Genomic DNA, 16,082 nt, shown 5'->3' on the forward strand with positions numbered 1-16,082 from the left:
GAGAACTTGAAATAATCAGTTTCTTGGAAATCTACTCATTGGCCTCCATAAACATAAAGGGGGGCTTGTCCATAAAATCACAAGCAGGAGATGATTTAAAGTACAAGGAGGAAGTACCTTTATCCTTCAAATGTGTCACCATTTTTCACTCTGCACATTTCAGGAGATGGAATGAAGGAAACTTGCATTTATAACAAATATCCTTAGTGAAATTTTATTTGCTTAATGATACAGATATGGCCTAAGTCAATAGTCAAATAAAATATAAACACATGCATATCCCTAAAAATAAAAATAAATTATTCAAAAATGTAAGATTCAGAATTTTATTATTTTCCTAAAACATCTAATAGCCAAAATTTGCTAAAGCTTTGGTTTTATTTTGTTCCTTTTAAAAATCAACACTTAAATATATATATCAAAAGCATGTATTTGGGGGCTGGAGAGATGGCTCAGCGGTTAAGAACACTGGTTGTTCTTGCAGAAGACCCAGGTTTGAATCCCAGCATCCACATGGACGCTAACAACTGTCCGTAACTCCAGTCCCAAGGATCTGACAGCCTCTTCTGATCTCAGTGGCCACTGCATAACACGGGTGCACTTACTTACATGCAGGCAATACACGTATGCACATAAAATAAAAATGATAAAAATTTTTAAAAAGCATGTATTTTACTATCTCTACCTATGGCATTAACCAGTATTTGAGCGGCTCCTATTATGTTAACTAATTCAGGAAAAATATAAAAATTAGGCTTTGCTTTCCTGAGGAAATTTCTTCAGAAACAATTTATACACACAATGAAAAATAAGAAAAGGTGGGGAAAAGAAACTAGTTAAATATTTTGTGCAACCCACATTACAACAAAATATGCACACATACACACAGCAAGTTAAGGAATATAATGAAATTCATTTAATAGGCATATTTCCTATAAGCAATTTGTCATAAGTTTTACATTCTATAGGTTCATATGAAAAACAAAAGTAGGCACAGATGATGCAAAATATACCAAACAGAACATCTTGGAGATGCTTATGTTGTTGCAACATCACTTGCTTATTTCCAAATCTCTCACATTATGGACAAGAGTCTGGTGCAATTTTGTTGAAAAACAAGCACATTTTATGCATGTGATTTTTGACTATTATTCCATCTCACTAAAAATATAATTTCCTACAAATTCTTTGAAGTGTTAAATTAATAGTATTTGGTTTGTACATATCAAGAAAATTATCCCATCACAACAAGAACAGAATTTAAAATTTACCTAGCTAAATAAACCCTGCAAAAGACACTGGATTTTATTGGGTGTACAAACAGTAGGGCATTTCCTTGGGTGCAATTTGAAAGCAACACATTTTAATAGCCAATGTTGGACATCATGGTTGCAATCTAAGTGCAGAACATCACAACAAGATTATCTAACACACACACATACACATTACCACTGTTACCACCAGATCAAGCGTCTCAAGGAAGCACAGCCACTTAGTCTTTTGATGTGCATAAAATCAGCACACTTGAATAATTCTAAGTCTTCATTTTTTTTCACTTGGGGGCTTTTTCAGTTGATCTTGTGCTGTTTCTTCATTCTTTTTTACATCTGGAAAAAATAATTATCCATTCATATGGAAAATATATTGAAACATATTTTATAACATAATAGAATGAAGCAGTCATTTTTTTTTTTTTGGCTTTTCTACTCACATTGTTTTCATCTGGACTACGACATATTTTGCTCTCAATCCAGGCAGGAATCCGTACAGAGAAGATATGATCAAGGGGCTCCACCGGCACCCCCTCAACTACTGGATCATGCTCTCTGTGCATCTTTACACTTTTTATGTCCTTTGCTACTTGGAGATAACCTGACATTCTACCTCACAGGAAAAATAGAATCATACCTGCCCTTCAGGTAGGCACGCTCTCAACTTCCTGCCACTAAATGTCTAAACTTCCTTGTGATCTGGGTTTATTGTTTCTGCCCTCCCTCCCTTGATAATGGAAGACAAATTCTCAGGACAGGTAACATAATTTGCTGACAGTAAAAAATGAAAATGTGGCAACTGTGTGGAAGACCAGAAAGTCAAGAGAAATGTGCACAGTGGAAGCCTAGCTCATGAGGTTTCAGAGGGGAACTGAGAAAGGAACTTTATTAAGAATTTGATTAGAGGTTATTCATGTTATATTGTGGCAAGGAGTGTGGCTACATTCTGTCAGTGTCCTGAGGACTTGAATGAGGCTAAACTGAAAAAGCAATTGACAAATCGTTTGGTACGGAAAATTTCAAGATAGTATAGCATTCATATGTGTCATAATTACTCCTCAATGCTCTTATCCATTGTTTCAAGTTAGAGCGAGCAGCCAGTGGAGCAGAAAAATATGAAAAATATACAGTTTGGCAAGGCAGGGAAAATGAATATTTAAAGTTCCAGATGAGGCAGGTGAGGACAAAGCAGCTGTAATTGCTTAAGAGAGTAAGGCAGTAAACCAGAAATCTCATATTTTGCATTGCAACAATAGGAAAGGCACTTAGAGGGCAAGACCCCTCTCATCAAAGACTCCAGTTTGTAGAAAGGCAAATTCATTTGAAGAGGCAGAGACTGAACTGAGAATGCCTATGAAGGGGTTCCTAGCTCCAAAATAACTGCCTAAGGAAATTTCCCAGGTTTAGCTACTAAGTAGTACAAAGGCCACTACAGCTGTGATGGAAGGGGGTCAGATTGCACCTAGAACTGGCAGAAACATCAGCGTTATAAGGTTATGGAGACTTGCACCAAGGTTCCAGAAAGCCACTAAGGTCAATCAATGAGTGACCAGATTTCCTGCAAGGAGGCCACTGCATAACGCTGTGAAAACGAAGCCTAAGTTGCAGCGGCAATAGCGACATGTTTGAGAAGCCAGGATTATGAATGTCCACCAAGGAAAGCTTCAGGAATGGAGTAGAGCTGGCCCCAAAGAGACACTATTATGCTGCAGCTGGCAGAACCACATGAGGGAGACTACACAAGGTTAAGAGCCCAGATAACACCATGCAGAGCACAAGATATGGGACGTGGAGCTCTAGGATTTGATGTTTTCCTTGCTTTGACCTGATCTTTCTTTGCTGTACCTCTCTTCTTCCCTTTTGGAATGATAACTTTTATTCTTGCCATTGTATGTTAGAAGTATATAACTTCAAAAATTTCATAGGGGCTCATAGCTGAGAAACTGCATTGGGTCTCAGAAGACACTTTGGACTCTGGACTTCCAAATAGTGTAGAAACTGTTAAAATTATGGACTTTTGAGTTTGGAATGAATACATTTTGCATTACAAAGTGTCCATGCAACTGTAGGAACTAGGGATTGATTGTTATAAATTAAAGGTGAAGTGTTCGGGTGTCAAATTGACAAAGGGTGGCTTGTAGTGATTAATCTTCATTATCAATTTGACTGGATTTAGAATCTCAGGAGACACATGCCTGAGTATGTCAGTGAGAACATTTCCAGACAGGTTAAACTGAGAAAGGAAGACCCTGAATGTATGCAGAACCATCCCATGGGTTGGCGTCCAGACTGAATAAAAAGAGGAAAAGAAGAAAGAACAACAACATTTCTCTCTTTCTCTCTGTTTCATGACTCTAGTTGCAATTTGACAGGCTAGCACACACTCCTATCACTATGCATCTCACCCCATGATGGACTTTATTCCCTCTTAATCTGTGAGTCAAAATAAACACTTCCTTCCTTAAAATGCTTTTGTCAGGATTTGGTCATCACAACAAGAAAAGTACTAATACCAGATCTAAGCCTGCATATCAGAAGGGTGAGAATTATCCCCGTGAGACTAGATAGCATTAAAGCAAGGGAGCATTGACCAAGTTGTCCAAAGATCAGCCTTTGATACCCTCTAGTCCAACAAGTGACTAGAGAGATGAGGGATAATCATTCAATGATAACAAGAAAACCATGAGATCAGAGTGTCCTGGATGTCAAGGAAAGAAAATTGTTTGGGGAAAGAAGCAATCATCAATGATAAACAAGCTGAAAGGTCATGTATGATGGGACTAAGAATGGATCACTGGTTATAACAAAGATGATTTATGATCTCAAGATTATAGTAGAGTGGTGAAATGAAGGGAAGTCTTACTAGGGTTAGAGAAAGAATGGGAGAAAGAGAAGCAGTAGGCAAAATGCAGCACATGTTCTTACACAGAATTTTGCTCTGACACAAAAGCAGAGAAAACAGGTAGCGGTTGTCAGAAGACTTGAAGGGGTCTGAGTCTCAGCAGTTACAGTTGGGTGCCTTTTTAGTAACATGGCAGGTGTTTCATGAATGCTCATGGAAAGAACTCCTTCAGAAAACACACTTGGCAGGAAAGGGTGCTGTCCAACCCATGAAAAGCAAGTCACTAAATTATTCCTGGAATGGTTTAAGTTTTTGCCACCACTACTTCTGAACAAACTACTCATGAAACATTATCATTTTCTGAGAAGAGTTATGAGATCTGGTAATATTCTAATGCTAGAGGACATCTACTTATTCTCTCAGTTAAACAAGTAATTATTCTATAAATAATATTCTTATTCATATAGAGTAGTAACTTATTCTCAAAATTGACTTAATGAGATGATAGTGACAGGTCCCTTAAGCAATTCTCCAAGAAACAAACTGGGAATTCCTTAGAATAGCCAGGAGAATAGTAGATGAATAAGATATTATCTGTTGACAATTTCTGGCTAGTATATGAAATGTGCCCACCCCTATCTGAGGAATGATTGGCAACTGATGGCTACTGGGAGAGGGAGAGTCAGTTTTCTTCAGGGATGTTTTCCCTGAGAAACTACCCATGCTCTGAATGTAGGCAGCACCATCCCATGGGTTGGGGTCCATGCTGAATAAAAAGCGGGAAAGAAGAAAGAACAACATTCATCTTTTTCTCTCTGTTTCATCTACCGTGTAGATGGTCCTACACCCAAGCACATGAAGGCATCACTATGTGGACTCAACATGGTTTTTTAAGAAAAAGCACATGAAGTTGTGAGAGACAAGTGTTAGGGGGGATAAGGGATGAATTGGAGGGGGGAAATGGGGAGTATATTTGATTAAAACACCTTATATGCATATATAAAATTTTCAAACATTAAAAAATAATATCTTCATATTTATGAGGTTTATAAGTTACATAAATATGTGGAGTGCTAATAAAAATCATAAACTGATAAAATGTAAAAATTAGAATATTAAATGTGATTCTAAAATGCTTTCTGTACTAATTTCATACATTTAAAAATCTTTCTTTTTTAAAATTTTATGTATGTTAGTGTTTTTGCCTGCATGTATTTAAGTGCAACCATGAGAGCCATGTCCACGGAGGCCAGAGGAAGGAATTGGATTCCCTGGAACTGGAGTTACAGATGGTAGTTAGCTGCGATTGTGGGTGCTGGGAAATGAACCCCAGTCCTCTTCAAGAGCAGTAGTTGATCTTAACAGCTGAGCCATCTCTCCAACTCCTAGTCTTATACTCATATTGAAATGTGAAAGTGAATGCTTAGAAATATATTGAAAAGTGATTGGATATGAGCTGGGAGTTGGTGGCACATGCCTTTAGTCCCAGCACTGGTGAGGAAAAGGCAACTGGATCTCTGAGACTGAGGTCAGCCTGGTCTGCATAGCGAGTTCCAGGCCAGCTAGGGATATGGGGAGACTCTGCCTCAAAAAGAATAAAAAGTAGAAATAAAAAATTACTCAAAGGGTTGAAATGGTTTTTAGCTATGAACTATGGTGTTAATGAAAGGAACAAGCAGTCATCAAAAGGCTACTTTCCACATGATGTGACACCCATTCAAGGATAGTTATTACTGTTATTCTATACTCTATTTGCTATGTGATTTCAATATAATGAATTTTTTTTCAATATATCCTTTCAAACCTGTTTTATCATTTCAAGTACAAACAAAACTTTATTAAACATTTGTTTATAACTTTTGGAGAACATGTTGACTCTTGAATTATCAAGGTTGATTCTAGTTTCCAGAAGCCTGGGTTTGAAAACAAATTTTTCTTTCATATGTATTTAGGTGCTAACCTGAGTAGTTTATACAGAATGAATTCAGAATCCAGTGGTGTCTCTTTCAGGCAGCATACTACTTAATTTATGCTTTAAAAATAGTTTGAAAATAAATCAGAACTGTGCTCTCTTTTAAATTTTCTGTTTCTGTGTTTCCATTTTATTCTTCTGTGTTGTTGTGGATCATGAGGTACAGTGCTACTCAGCGCACATCTTTAAGAGGCGTCTCAAATGGAATATCGAAGAAACAAAATCTTTACTCTCCCAACTCTCAAAAACTGATCTTCCAAGCTGACCTTTCCCTGTAGATGGTGTCACCGTCCACTCAGTTATTCTAGCAGTTATCATCCATGTCTCTTCTTCATCTCTGCTATATCCAATTTATTAACAAGTGCTACTGATTCTACATATAAGTCATATCCCTAACCCATTCACCTCTCTCAGTGTCTCTTATCTACTTGAAGCCATAATTTTTTCACTGGCCTTGGGTCAAGTTAACAAAGTTTCTCCCCATCACTACCACCACTTTTTCCCCCTTCTTTAAGAACAAATTTGACTTAGGGTTAACTTTCTACCTTTGTTAGCCTGGAAACTATATTAAGACGTAATACTACCCTGGTTCTAAGCTTGTGGAAAATATGACCTTAATGATAAAATACATCTGTACTGAGAAGAACTAGATAAAAGAAGTTGAAATACCTTGAGGGGGTTGCAGTTCGATGGAAAAGTACTTGCCTAGCATGTGTGAGGCCCAAAGTTCAATTCCCAGCACCACAACACACACACACACACACACACACACACACACATGTAAATAATAAATAAATAAATAAATAAATAAATAAAATGGTATCTCATAGGAATCCAGAGCACTGGGCCTCCCTGAAGCCATGACCCTGATAACTAACAATGTCTCTTGTATGGAAACAGGAGCTGTGTATAAGGACTTTTACAGCATATAAGCGCATGTGAATCATGGGCCTTCTGAAGCATCACCCCTATTATCCTTATTTCCATGAAGGCCTTTGGTGAAGAGAGACACACAGAAATAATTTCCAGGTCTGCCATATCTACCTGTCATGAAGGCTCTCAAACTATAAGATTGTGAGATGCTTCCCCACCAGCCTGTTGAGTTTCTCAACCTATACATCTCTGAGATTAAATGTTTCCTTGTAAATTCAACAGCTTAATTTGGCCTAAAAACGTTTTTTAATGAAAGGCACATCCCCATTAAACACTAGAGCTCTCCTAGAATCCATTTTCCATTTTATGATCTATCTACTTACTGATTTATTTTTATCTTATGTGTATGAGTGCTTTGCCTGCATGTGTACCATGTGTGTGCAATTCCCGCAGAGGCCAGAAGAGGGTGTTGCATCCCCTGGAACTGGAGTTACAGATAGCTGTTAGCCTCCATCTGGGCATTGAGAACCAAACCCTAGATCCTCTGCAAGAGCAGTCAGTGCTCTTAACTGCTGAGTCATCTCTCCAGCCCCTTCCATTTTATGTTTAAAGTAAAAACTTTATGTATAAATAAAATGTCAATTCCTTGCTAAAAATCCTCCCATTCAAAATGGAAGTCTATTTCTTCACCCAGATTTCTAAAATCCCACAAGACCTGGCCCTTGCTGACTCTCCAGGGTCATCTTGTACTTTCTTCTCATCCTTCCCTCAGCCCTCAGTGGTCAGCCTTTATTTCTAGACTACATCAGCCCGTTCTCCCCTAAGCCCTCGGTTCTATGCTCCTTCTACAGGAAATATTCTTCCATCCCACCTTTTGTGGAGTTTGGTTTTGTTGTTGTTTTGCTGGTTTTAGGATTTTTGAGACAGGGTCCAAAACTGTAGCCCAGACTGTCCCGAAACTCACCATGTAACCCAGGCTAGCAACACAGCAATCCTTTGGCCTTAGCCTCATGAGTTATTCCGATTTCAGTGATGGGTTCTCTGATTTCTATTCTAATGTAGTCACTCAGGAACTCTCTAGAAAAGCATCTTACTTTAGTTTTTTGATAAGCATATCATTGTGAGCCTATGTATTTATTCATTTATAATCTAACTCTCTTGTTGGATTATGAGGCCCAGGACAGCAGGAGTTTACATCTACCCTCTCTCTACTGTACAGCGTATTGCAGGACACCTAGCATTTATAGGCATAGCATTCGGTAATGAATGAAATAGTAATAATAGAAATAAAAAAGGCATGTTATGACTAGTGTGTCATCTTCTGTCACTTCTTGCTGGTATGTTACAAGGCTCACTGTCTTCCTTATTAGGCTTTTCAAACTATAAGGAGGGTGTTAAGATAGATGATGAACTAAGCAAATGTCAGGTTCATTTTATTCAGGATGCAAGATCCTAGATATCCTTTTACCTAAACACATTCATCAAAATTCAAAAAACAAATAAGATAGGCCCAGGGAAGCCTACAGAGTTTGTATACACTTTAAATGACTGGATTAGAGTCCATGATGTCTGAAATGAATACCAGCTTTCGGTTTTCAACAGCAGTTGCAAACTATTCCTTTAAAATCCCGTTAAAAAACCTTATGCTCAGCTAATGAGAAGATAGACAGCCCTAAAGACCACATCGTGACAGTTTTGCTAACAAAGCATTGTCTGGGCCATCTAGCTGTGGAGTCTACACTCATGTTAATTCTTAGCACACACATGTGCATTAATTTTCAACATTTTGAGCTTTTCAGCTGATGTTTTTGAGTTTTATTTCAAGAGGATTTAAAGAAAATTGTAAAGATAGAAGCAATATTCTCCTAGAGAACAGATGTTCTAATGAACAACATACAATAGAGATCATTATCTCTCCCATGTTGCATTTTGTCCCCCTTTGCTTAGTTATGTCAGTAAGCATTAAGGTTGTATGTTTGTGTGTGAGTTATATAAACTTTAATCAGGTGTTTTAAACTAGTAATTCGTTAATCTTCTCTATCTCCCAAATTTAGAGTGGGCCTTCAGTAAGTACTACATGGTGTTTGGACAGTTATATTACTTTTCCAAACTTAAAAGACAAAAACCACAATGTATCTCTCTTCCCTTCCCATTTTCTTTCTTCCTGTATGTATTATACATATACATCTTTTTATCTTGTTTCTAGGTTCCCATATGAAAAGCTCAATGGCTCTTGGCAAAAGGTGAGCAAGGTAACTACAGGACACCACGACCTGGCCCGACAAGGATATAAATATTTCACAGACATCAAACCAGGGGCATTTGCCTCTTTACCAGTTAGCAAATAACCTCCTGGGGTCCAGAACTGAAAGTCCTCTTCCTTTATCTCCCACAAATGGGACAGACGTGTAGTAGTTTCTAGCTCTTTTTCCCTCACTGAACCCAGGAAAAATTCTCTCTTTCTCTCTCTCTCGCTCCTCTCTCTCACTCTCTCTTGCTCTCTCTCCCCACACTTGTGGCTGCTCACGCCTATAATGGGGAATGCAGCATAGGTGTTCTCATAATAGTTTGGAGCTAAAATTACTTTTAATCTCCACCAGTGTTTTAAAGTGAAAAGATAATTTTTGCACTCTAGTGAAAGTATTCTTACATATATTTTCAACTAAATGCAAGAAGTTCTATGAACTCTGTATAAGCGATGGGGAGAAAGACTGAAGGTTTTCCTTCAGTGACAGGCTTCCCAGCTTTCCTCCCTCTTCTCCTTCCTTTGTTCCTTCCTTCCTTTCTCTTTTCCTTTTTCCTGTATACAAGATCTCATACTGCCCCCAGGAAAACATGAAGCTGGCTTGGAACTCACTACATACTCCAGATTGGTTTGGAACTTTGATAATCCTCCTGCCTAGTTCACCCTAGTACCACCTTGCTCAGCTCCAGTGTGAAGGTTAATATTTATTTAGAATCAATTAATTAGCTTTTGTGCTTGAGATTGAACTTGAGTCTCTACATGCTAAACAGCATTTTATCACTGAAATAATATTCTCAACCCTTTCTCCCCAGTGATTATAGAATGATCACTTTTTATCCAAAATTGTTTTTTTTTTTAATCTTACCCCTAATTAATGTAAATTTCTTCCTCAACTGAAGAAGTAGAAGGGCAGTTAGAATACTACAGTGTGCAGTAACTTCCAAAGTGTTTGGTTAATTGTTCTAAAAGTAAAGCCTGAGTGTTTCCCAATAAATCTTGTAATCTCATTGAGAGAAGGGTAAGTTTTGCTGATCACTTTCTTATTTCCGTTAGCACAACACATGACTATCCACATTCAATAAAGAAAAAGAACATAGGTTTCCACATACACACCCTGAGGATATAAAGATGAAATTGCCTAGTTTCTGAAAGGCAAGGAAATCTAATTAATCTCAAAAGTGTTTTCGTCAACAAGAAAAAAACCTACTTATAACCAATTAAAAGACTATTTCAAGGAAAAGGATTAAGAAGAGAGATGTGCCCAGGAATGTAAAATGATTAGGGCTGTTACCTTCTTTCACGGACAGCGCCTCCAGCTTGAGGGGCAGATCAGATGTTGCAGCTGCAGCAGCTGAAATCTGGATGTCAGGAACGGCATTGCGTCGGCCAGCCCTTGCTGAAGATGCGAAGCTGCTGATCACAGACTCCACATCAGTCATCTCTGATGAATCTGTCCTCATAACAGTACCTATAAATAGAATGTGCACATGAAGAGGATGAGCCAAAGGGTCACCCTCAGAGACTGATGGACAAAGCTAGATCAAAACCGTCACAGGCTTAAAGATCTGATTACTGGTGGCACCCTCCCCAATGTCTATGCCTTGGTCTAGGGACTCTAACGTGAATATTTTCTGAATAGAGCTGGAAGTCCTCCTGTGAGCCAGATTGCTATAAATAATCCCTGGCCCAAAGCACCTCTTGAACATTTGAGGGTGCAGTAAGCCTGGCCTTTTGTTCTACTTTTCAGTGGATGAATCAGTCAAGCCAAAGCTTGGAAGACAGTGAAAATGATGTGGCCACTCCCAGAGAGACTCCGCCCGCTAGTATTTGTAGTGCTTGTTTTGACCAAAATAAAATCACTATAATTGTGAGTAATAAAATACTTCTTTTCTTACTCTTTAGAATAAGAAATTCCACTTTATCTCCAAGGCATTTCCCAGCAAGTTGTGTATTTCAGTTCTGACTCAGATCACATTTTCAACAGACTCATGTGTATGCTAAAGAAAGCTAGGGACTGTTGTCCTCGTTCTTGCCTTTGGGTGGACATGGTCATCGCTGGCACTTTCCTCAGCATTCTTTATCTTCTAGTTATGGTCCCTTTTCTAAAAAATTCTCAAGAAGTCACTGTTGTGCAGGAGATAGCAGATATCGCTTATTCTACAAGGTTTAAACTGACCCTCTTTCACAGGATGGTTTTTCAAAGTTTTCCTAAGACATTAATGCTGAACTTCAAACCAAAAGCAGCAATGGCAGCAGAAAGCTTTAACTGAGAAGGTATTGTGTGCCGGGTTCTCAGCTAGGCACTGAGAATGCAAAGAAATTACATACTTCCCACGGTCAGGGTATCTGCACTATTGAGGAGCAGCAGAAGGAATGCACACCATGACAGATGATCAGAACACAAAATGTTCCCAGTGTTCACTGAAGGATGGAATTACCTTCTTTGGAATTTAGGAGTTAGTAAACCATGGCCTACAGAGCAAGCCAACCTTCCTGCAATAGTTGGAGGGGAACTTTTCCCAAAAGAGTCAACTTCAATTTAGAAATGACAAAAACCAAGTGAGGGAGTCATTTAAACATGATGCATCTGGTACTAGGAACACAGATTCTGTAGAACATCACACACAAGAAATCCATGTGTGGAGTCTGTGTGGTCCTCAGGACAGCAGGGGCAGTCTGCAAATACCTACAAAAAGAGGTCTTTTGTTGTTGTGCTAGGTAATCTCCTTTTACACGGATCATGAGAGGTTTGCAGGCAGTTTCAGAATCAGACTTTCAGCTGCTGGATATTTGTCAACTGTCTGGTACTGACGTCTTGGAAAAAATGTAACGAGAGTTGTACAATTAGTTCAAAAGAATCCACTTGATTACAGACTTACAAGATGACAGTGGTCAGTTCATCAGCTTTTATGAGTCACAGTTTCTCCCCATATATCAGACATAACAATTAGCTTGACTGATTCACAAGATTCTCCTTGTGGAGGACTAGTAAGATAAAGGATAAATTCTCTCTGTTCATATAAAATGATTGATGAGTGGTTACCTGCATTACTGTTCACATCACAGTTTTACTTTACCACTCTCCTGTGTATCCTCTTCCATCCCAACAAGAAGTGCATTCCTACTAGAGACCTCCTGAGATTCCTAACAGGGAAACCAGCCTTCCTCAATGCCGTCAATGGATACTTTGTGTCTATTACCTCATTTAAACCTCCCTGATAATTCTATGATGTAATGAAATATGACCCACATTTTGAGAATGTAGCTCCTGGGGCTGAGAGGTTCAGTGACTGACTTAAAGTTGCATAGCTACTAATCTAACATTGGCTAGAAATTCAGTTCAGTTCATTGTGAAATAAAAATGATATATGAAGAAACAATCTTCCCAAATTCTTGTGATATGTGCAGCTAGCTGAACACATACTTTCTTTAGAATTTGCTCTTCATTAATTTTGAAACAAAAAGAATTCTCCTTTGTGTGTGTGTGTGTGTGTGTGTGTGTGTGTGTGTGTGTGTGTGTGGTTTTTGTATAAGGGATGGTGATAGGGTGAAACAGACACAGGCATTCTTCTCTATTTTAAATTTCTGGGTAACTTGTAAGAAACTCTACTCAGGATAAATTACAGTATCAAAGAATCTTCTCTATAACTTGTGAAAAATATCTGATGCCATCTTGAAAGCAGACTTGGTCCTCAAGTCCATTATCATCAATTCAAAAGTGATAGCCGTAATCAGGTGTTTATCTGTGAGAAGAACCTCTCTGCAAACAAAATAATGATAGGCTTGGTGGACCAGATACATGGCCTCTTGAAGCTAAAGAAAATATTAAGTGTAAAATAGTAAGATACAATATCTTGAAGATTTAAAAGCTATACATAATAAATAAAATGGTAAAGTTAACAAGGTGAGAAAAGTTAAAGGATGATTTATATCTTGTACTGAAAGTGAACTTCTAATCCTCTTTGTATTTTACACATTGTAGACAGATGCCAACTAGCATATTGAAAGAGAACTTCTTTAAAAAGAAGTTATTTTATTTGCTATTTTTATTTATGTGTATGAGCGTATTGCCTCCATATGTATAAGTGCACCTGTGCCAAGCAGTGCCTGTGGAAGAAGGCATTGGATTCTCTTGGAACTGGATTTACACATGGTTGTGAGCCACCATGTGGACAGTAGGAATAGAACTCTGGTCTTCTAAGCCAGTACTCTTAATCACTGAGCCATCTCTCCAGCCCTGAAAGAGCACTTCTAAAAGGTGGCTACAGCCATTAACATACAAGAATTCTGGGCCCTAGGTTAATTTCGTTGCTATTGGCAGACTGCTATTGGGGAAGTCACTCCTTTTGCCTTTACATTATTATGCCATGCCCAGACTTCTAAATCCGTTGAGTGTTAGAGGACAAAATCCCTACACACTGAAAGTTTGTCAGCTAGATTCCTTAACTGTGATCTTAAGATCAAGATCATAAATGGCTATTCAAGGAGACCAAGCTCCTTTACTCTGGAGCTTTATTGGGTGGTTTTTCAGTGTACATTTGGCATGTTGTTTGAGGAGCCTGCTACTGAGGCCACATAGGTCGACCAGATAGCTCACCACCTCAGCTCATAGAACTTAAAGAAGATGGAGCATTATGTGGTGAAAAAGGACTTTATCTTTCTGACCCAGTGTGTCAAAGGTTTACAGATAGTCTACAGGCCCTCTTGATTTTAACTACACTATCAGGCTCTTTGAATTTTCTGGCAATGAGACTTTTTGCAGCATTGGACATAATCTGAAAGTCCATTAAAATAGTATTAACAAACTATGAACACGGTGTTAGGAATTTTTTACTGCTGGTTGAAAAGAAAGTGTTAGATCTACCTATAGAGGTATGTCCATGGCCCATTTTAAAATAATGTAAAAGGAATATTTGTATTGTGGGAACATAAAGGGAGGGGTAATGAATATAAGATTATCTCAATTTTGTATAAAGAAAAAGTCCTATTTGAGAATGGCAGATAGATCAAGGAAAATATTGATCATTTTAGTACCTTTCTATGTGTTTAAATGTGTTATAATGAACACATGTTACTTTTATAATATGGAATGACCAAATCAAGAAAAATTATGAGTGAGCAGATAATTTAGCACAGAATGGCTCTAAAAGTAATATTTTGACCATATAAATAAAAGCTAGCAAATGAAGCGAAAGCCCTCCCCTTCCCTAAATAGTCATCTTATTTCTTTCTGTTTTCCTATATATTCATCACTTTTGATCAGTTTGCAAGGGATGATATATGTAGAGAGACAACTGCTCTCTTCAAATGCTTTGTGACATTTAAGCAACCTGTTGGAAGATGAGGTAACACCGCTAAGAGAAATAAGTGAGATAAGCTTTTAGGCATTTTTAATTTTGCAGGCTTAAAAAGCTAATTATATGAATGTTTGCCAACCAAGGCAGCAGGCTCACTAGCAAAGCTTTCTCTTTCCCTTTTACAGAATTAACAGAGGAAGGGTGAGTTCTGCTTAAAAGAAGTGGAACCATTGGCTAGTTGAGATTTCACTGAGGTCTTGTATTCCACAGTGAAGTAATGCAATTTATATATCAGTGACATACTCAATCTCAACTGAAAATAGAGTTTTTAGGATGTTCTAGCAAAAAACAAGGATACAGTCATATATACACAAATGCCAGCCTCTTTGCAACCTCCAAAATTTGGAAAAATGAAACATAAGTACAGCTGGAGAGGACAAGATGTTCAAGCTAAATAGAGCACCAGATATATACATACGTATATCATATATGCCTATTGACATACAATAGTGTGTGCACACATGTATAATCACTAAGTTCTACTGAGCTTAAGAGACTGCTAAGAAAATAATGTTTCTTTGTTGAAAACATAGCTATAAACAGAAGATTTGCACTTTCCCTGCAATTGAGGCAGTACATTTTCTTTGCTCATACACGTCTTTCCTCAGATGACCTTACTTGAAGCCTAGACAGAAGCAGGTTGACACCTCCTGCGTTTCTCATCTCTGGTTCCACATGGCTCACCCCATTTCCCTCAGTGAAACCATTACTTACTGGGTGCGTAACACTTCAAATAAATTTCTTATTTAGTTCTTGCTGAGAGTATGAGTCAGACTGTCTGAAAAAAAATACTTAGAATGACAAAAAGGGTTCTAAAAAGTATGTTTTGGAAAATCAGTGTTTTTCTTGGCTAAAGGCAAAGAGAAAAAGACAAAGACAGAAAGATCCTGATTTCAGCTGATGCATAGGGGCTGGGGACATAGCTCAGTGGTAGAGTACAAGCTTAACATGGGAGGCCTCAATGTTGAACATTTTTAAAAAGAAAGGAAAAGAAAAGAAGAGAGGAGAGGCGAGGAAAGGAGAGGAAAGGGGGGAGGGGAGAGGCAAAGCCTTTCCTATCTCTCTCCAGCTCTCAGTATCTTAATACCTTATGAAAGAGTTCAGTTCTCTTCAGTTCTCAGATCATTATTTTTCGACTTTCTGTTTTGGTGTATACAGACCTCCTCCAAACAAGATGAAAGAACCAGAGTGGTTTTGTTTTGTTTTGTTTTAATGCATAATTATCTATCCATCTAATCAACTAAGTTACTACATGCAATTCCTGTGCTGGGCCCACAAGCCACAAAGAGGAATGTGGTCTGCTGAGATGACACAGTCTGTGCTCTGAAGCTGCTGTTCCCAACCTCAAGCCCTACTGTTAGGAAGTTAAGTAAAATATCTGCCCCTAAGATGTGAATTCTTCAACACATCTCCTATTCACCTAAGGATTAACACCATTTTAGGCCAAAGAGAATTTACACAATATATATGTTTGTATACATATATATTTATTCATATATATATATATAATTACATTTTTACT

General features: G+C 38.0%; 1 protein-coding gene across 8 annotated transcripts in view; it reads right to left on the bottom strand.

Annotated features, from left to right (window-relative positions):
• Nucleotides 1-901: 901 nt before the first annotated feature.
• Pkib (cAMP-dependent protein kinase inhibitor beta) overlaps nt 902-16,082 on the bottom strand; it is a 120,313-nt gene continuing 105,132 nt past the window's right edge. For 7 of the 8 annotated variants that reach the window (XM_029568133.1, XM_008842730.3, XM_029568131.1 and 4 more), the window contains 2 exons: nt 10,495-10,671; nt 902-1,607 (listed from right to left, as the gene is read on the bottom strand). In XM_029568133.1, the coding sequence (XP_029423993.1) occupies nt 1,543-1,607; nt 10,495-10,663 (234 nt within the window). In that variant the 5' untranslated portion in view covers nt 10,664-10,671 and the 3' untranslated portion in view covers nt 902-1,542. Of the gene's footprint in view, nt 1,608-10,494; nt 10,672-10,898; nt 10,942-16,082 lie in introns of those variants that run through there. The other variant, XM_029568134.1, reaches the window with a different exon arrangement.

This window comes from Nannospalax galili, unplaced genomic scaffold (assembly GCF_000622305.1).
Source record: "Nannospalax galili isolate Female #2095 unplaced genomic scaffold, S.galili_v1.0 scaffold1340, whole genome shotgun sequence".
NCBI lineage: Eukaryota > Metazoa > Chordata > Mammalia > Rodentia > Spalacidae > Nannospalax > Nannospalax galili.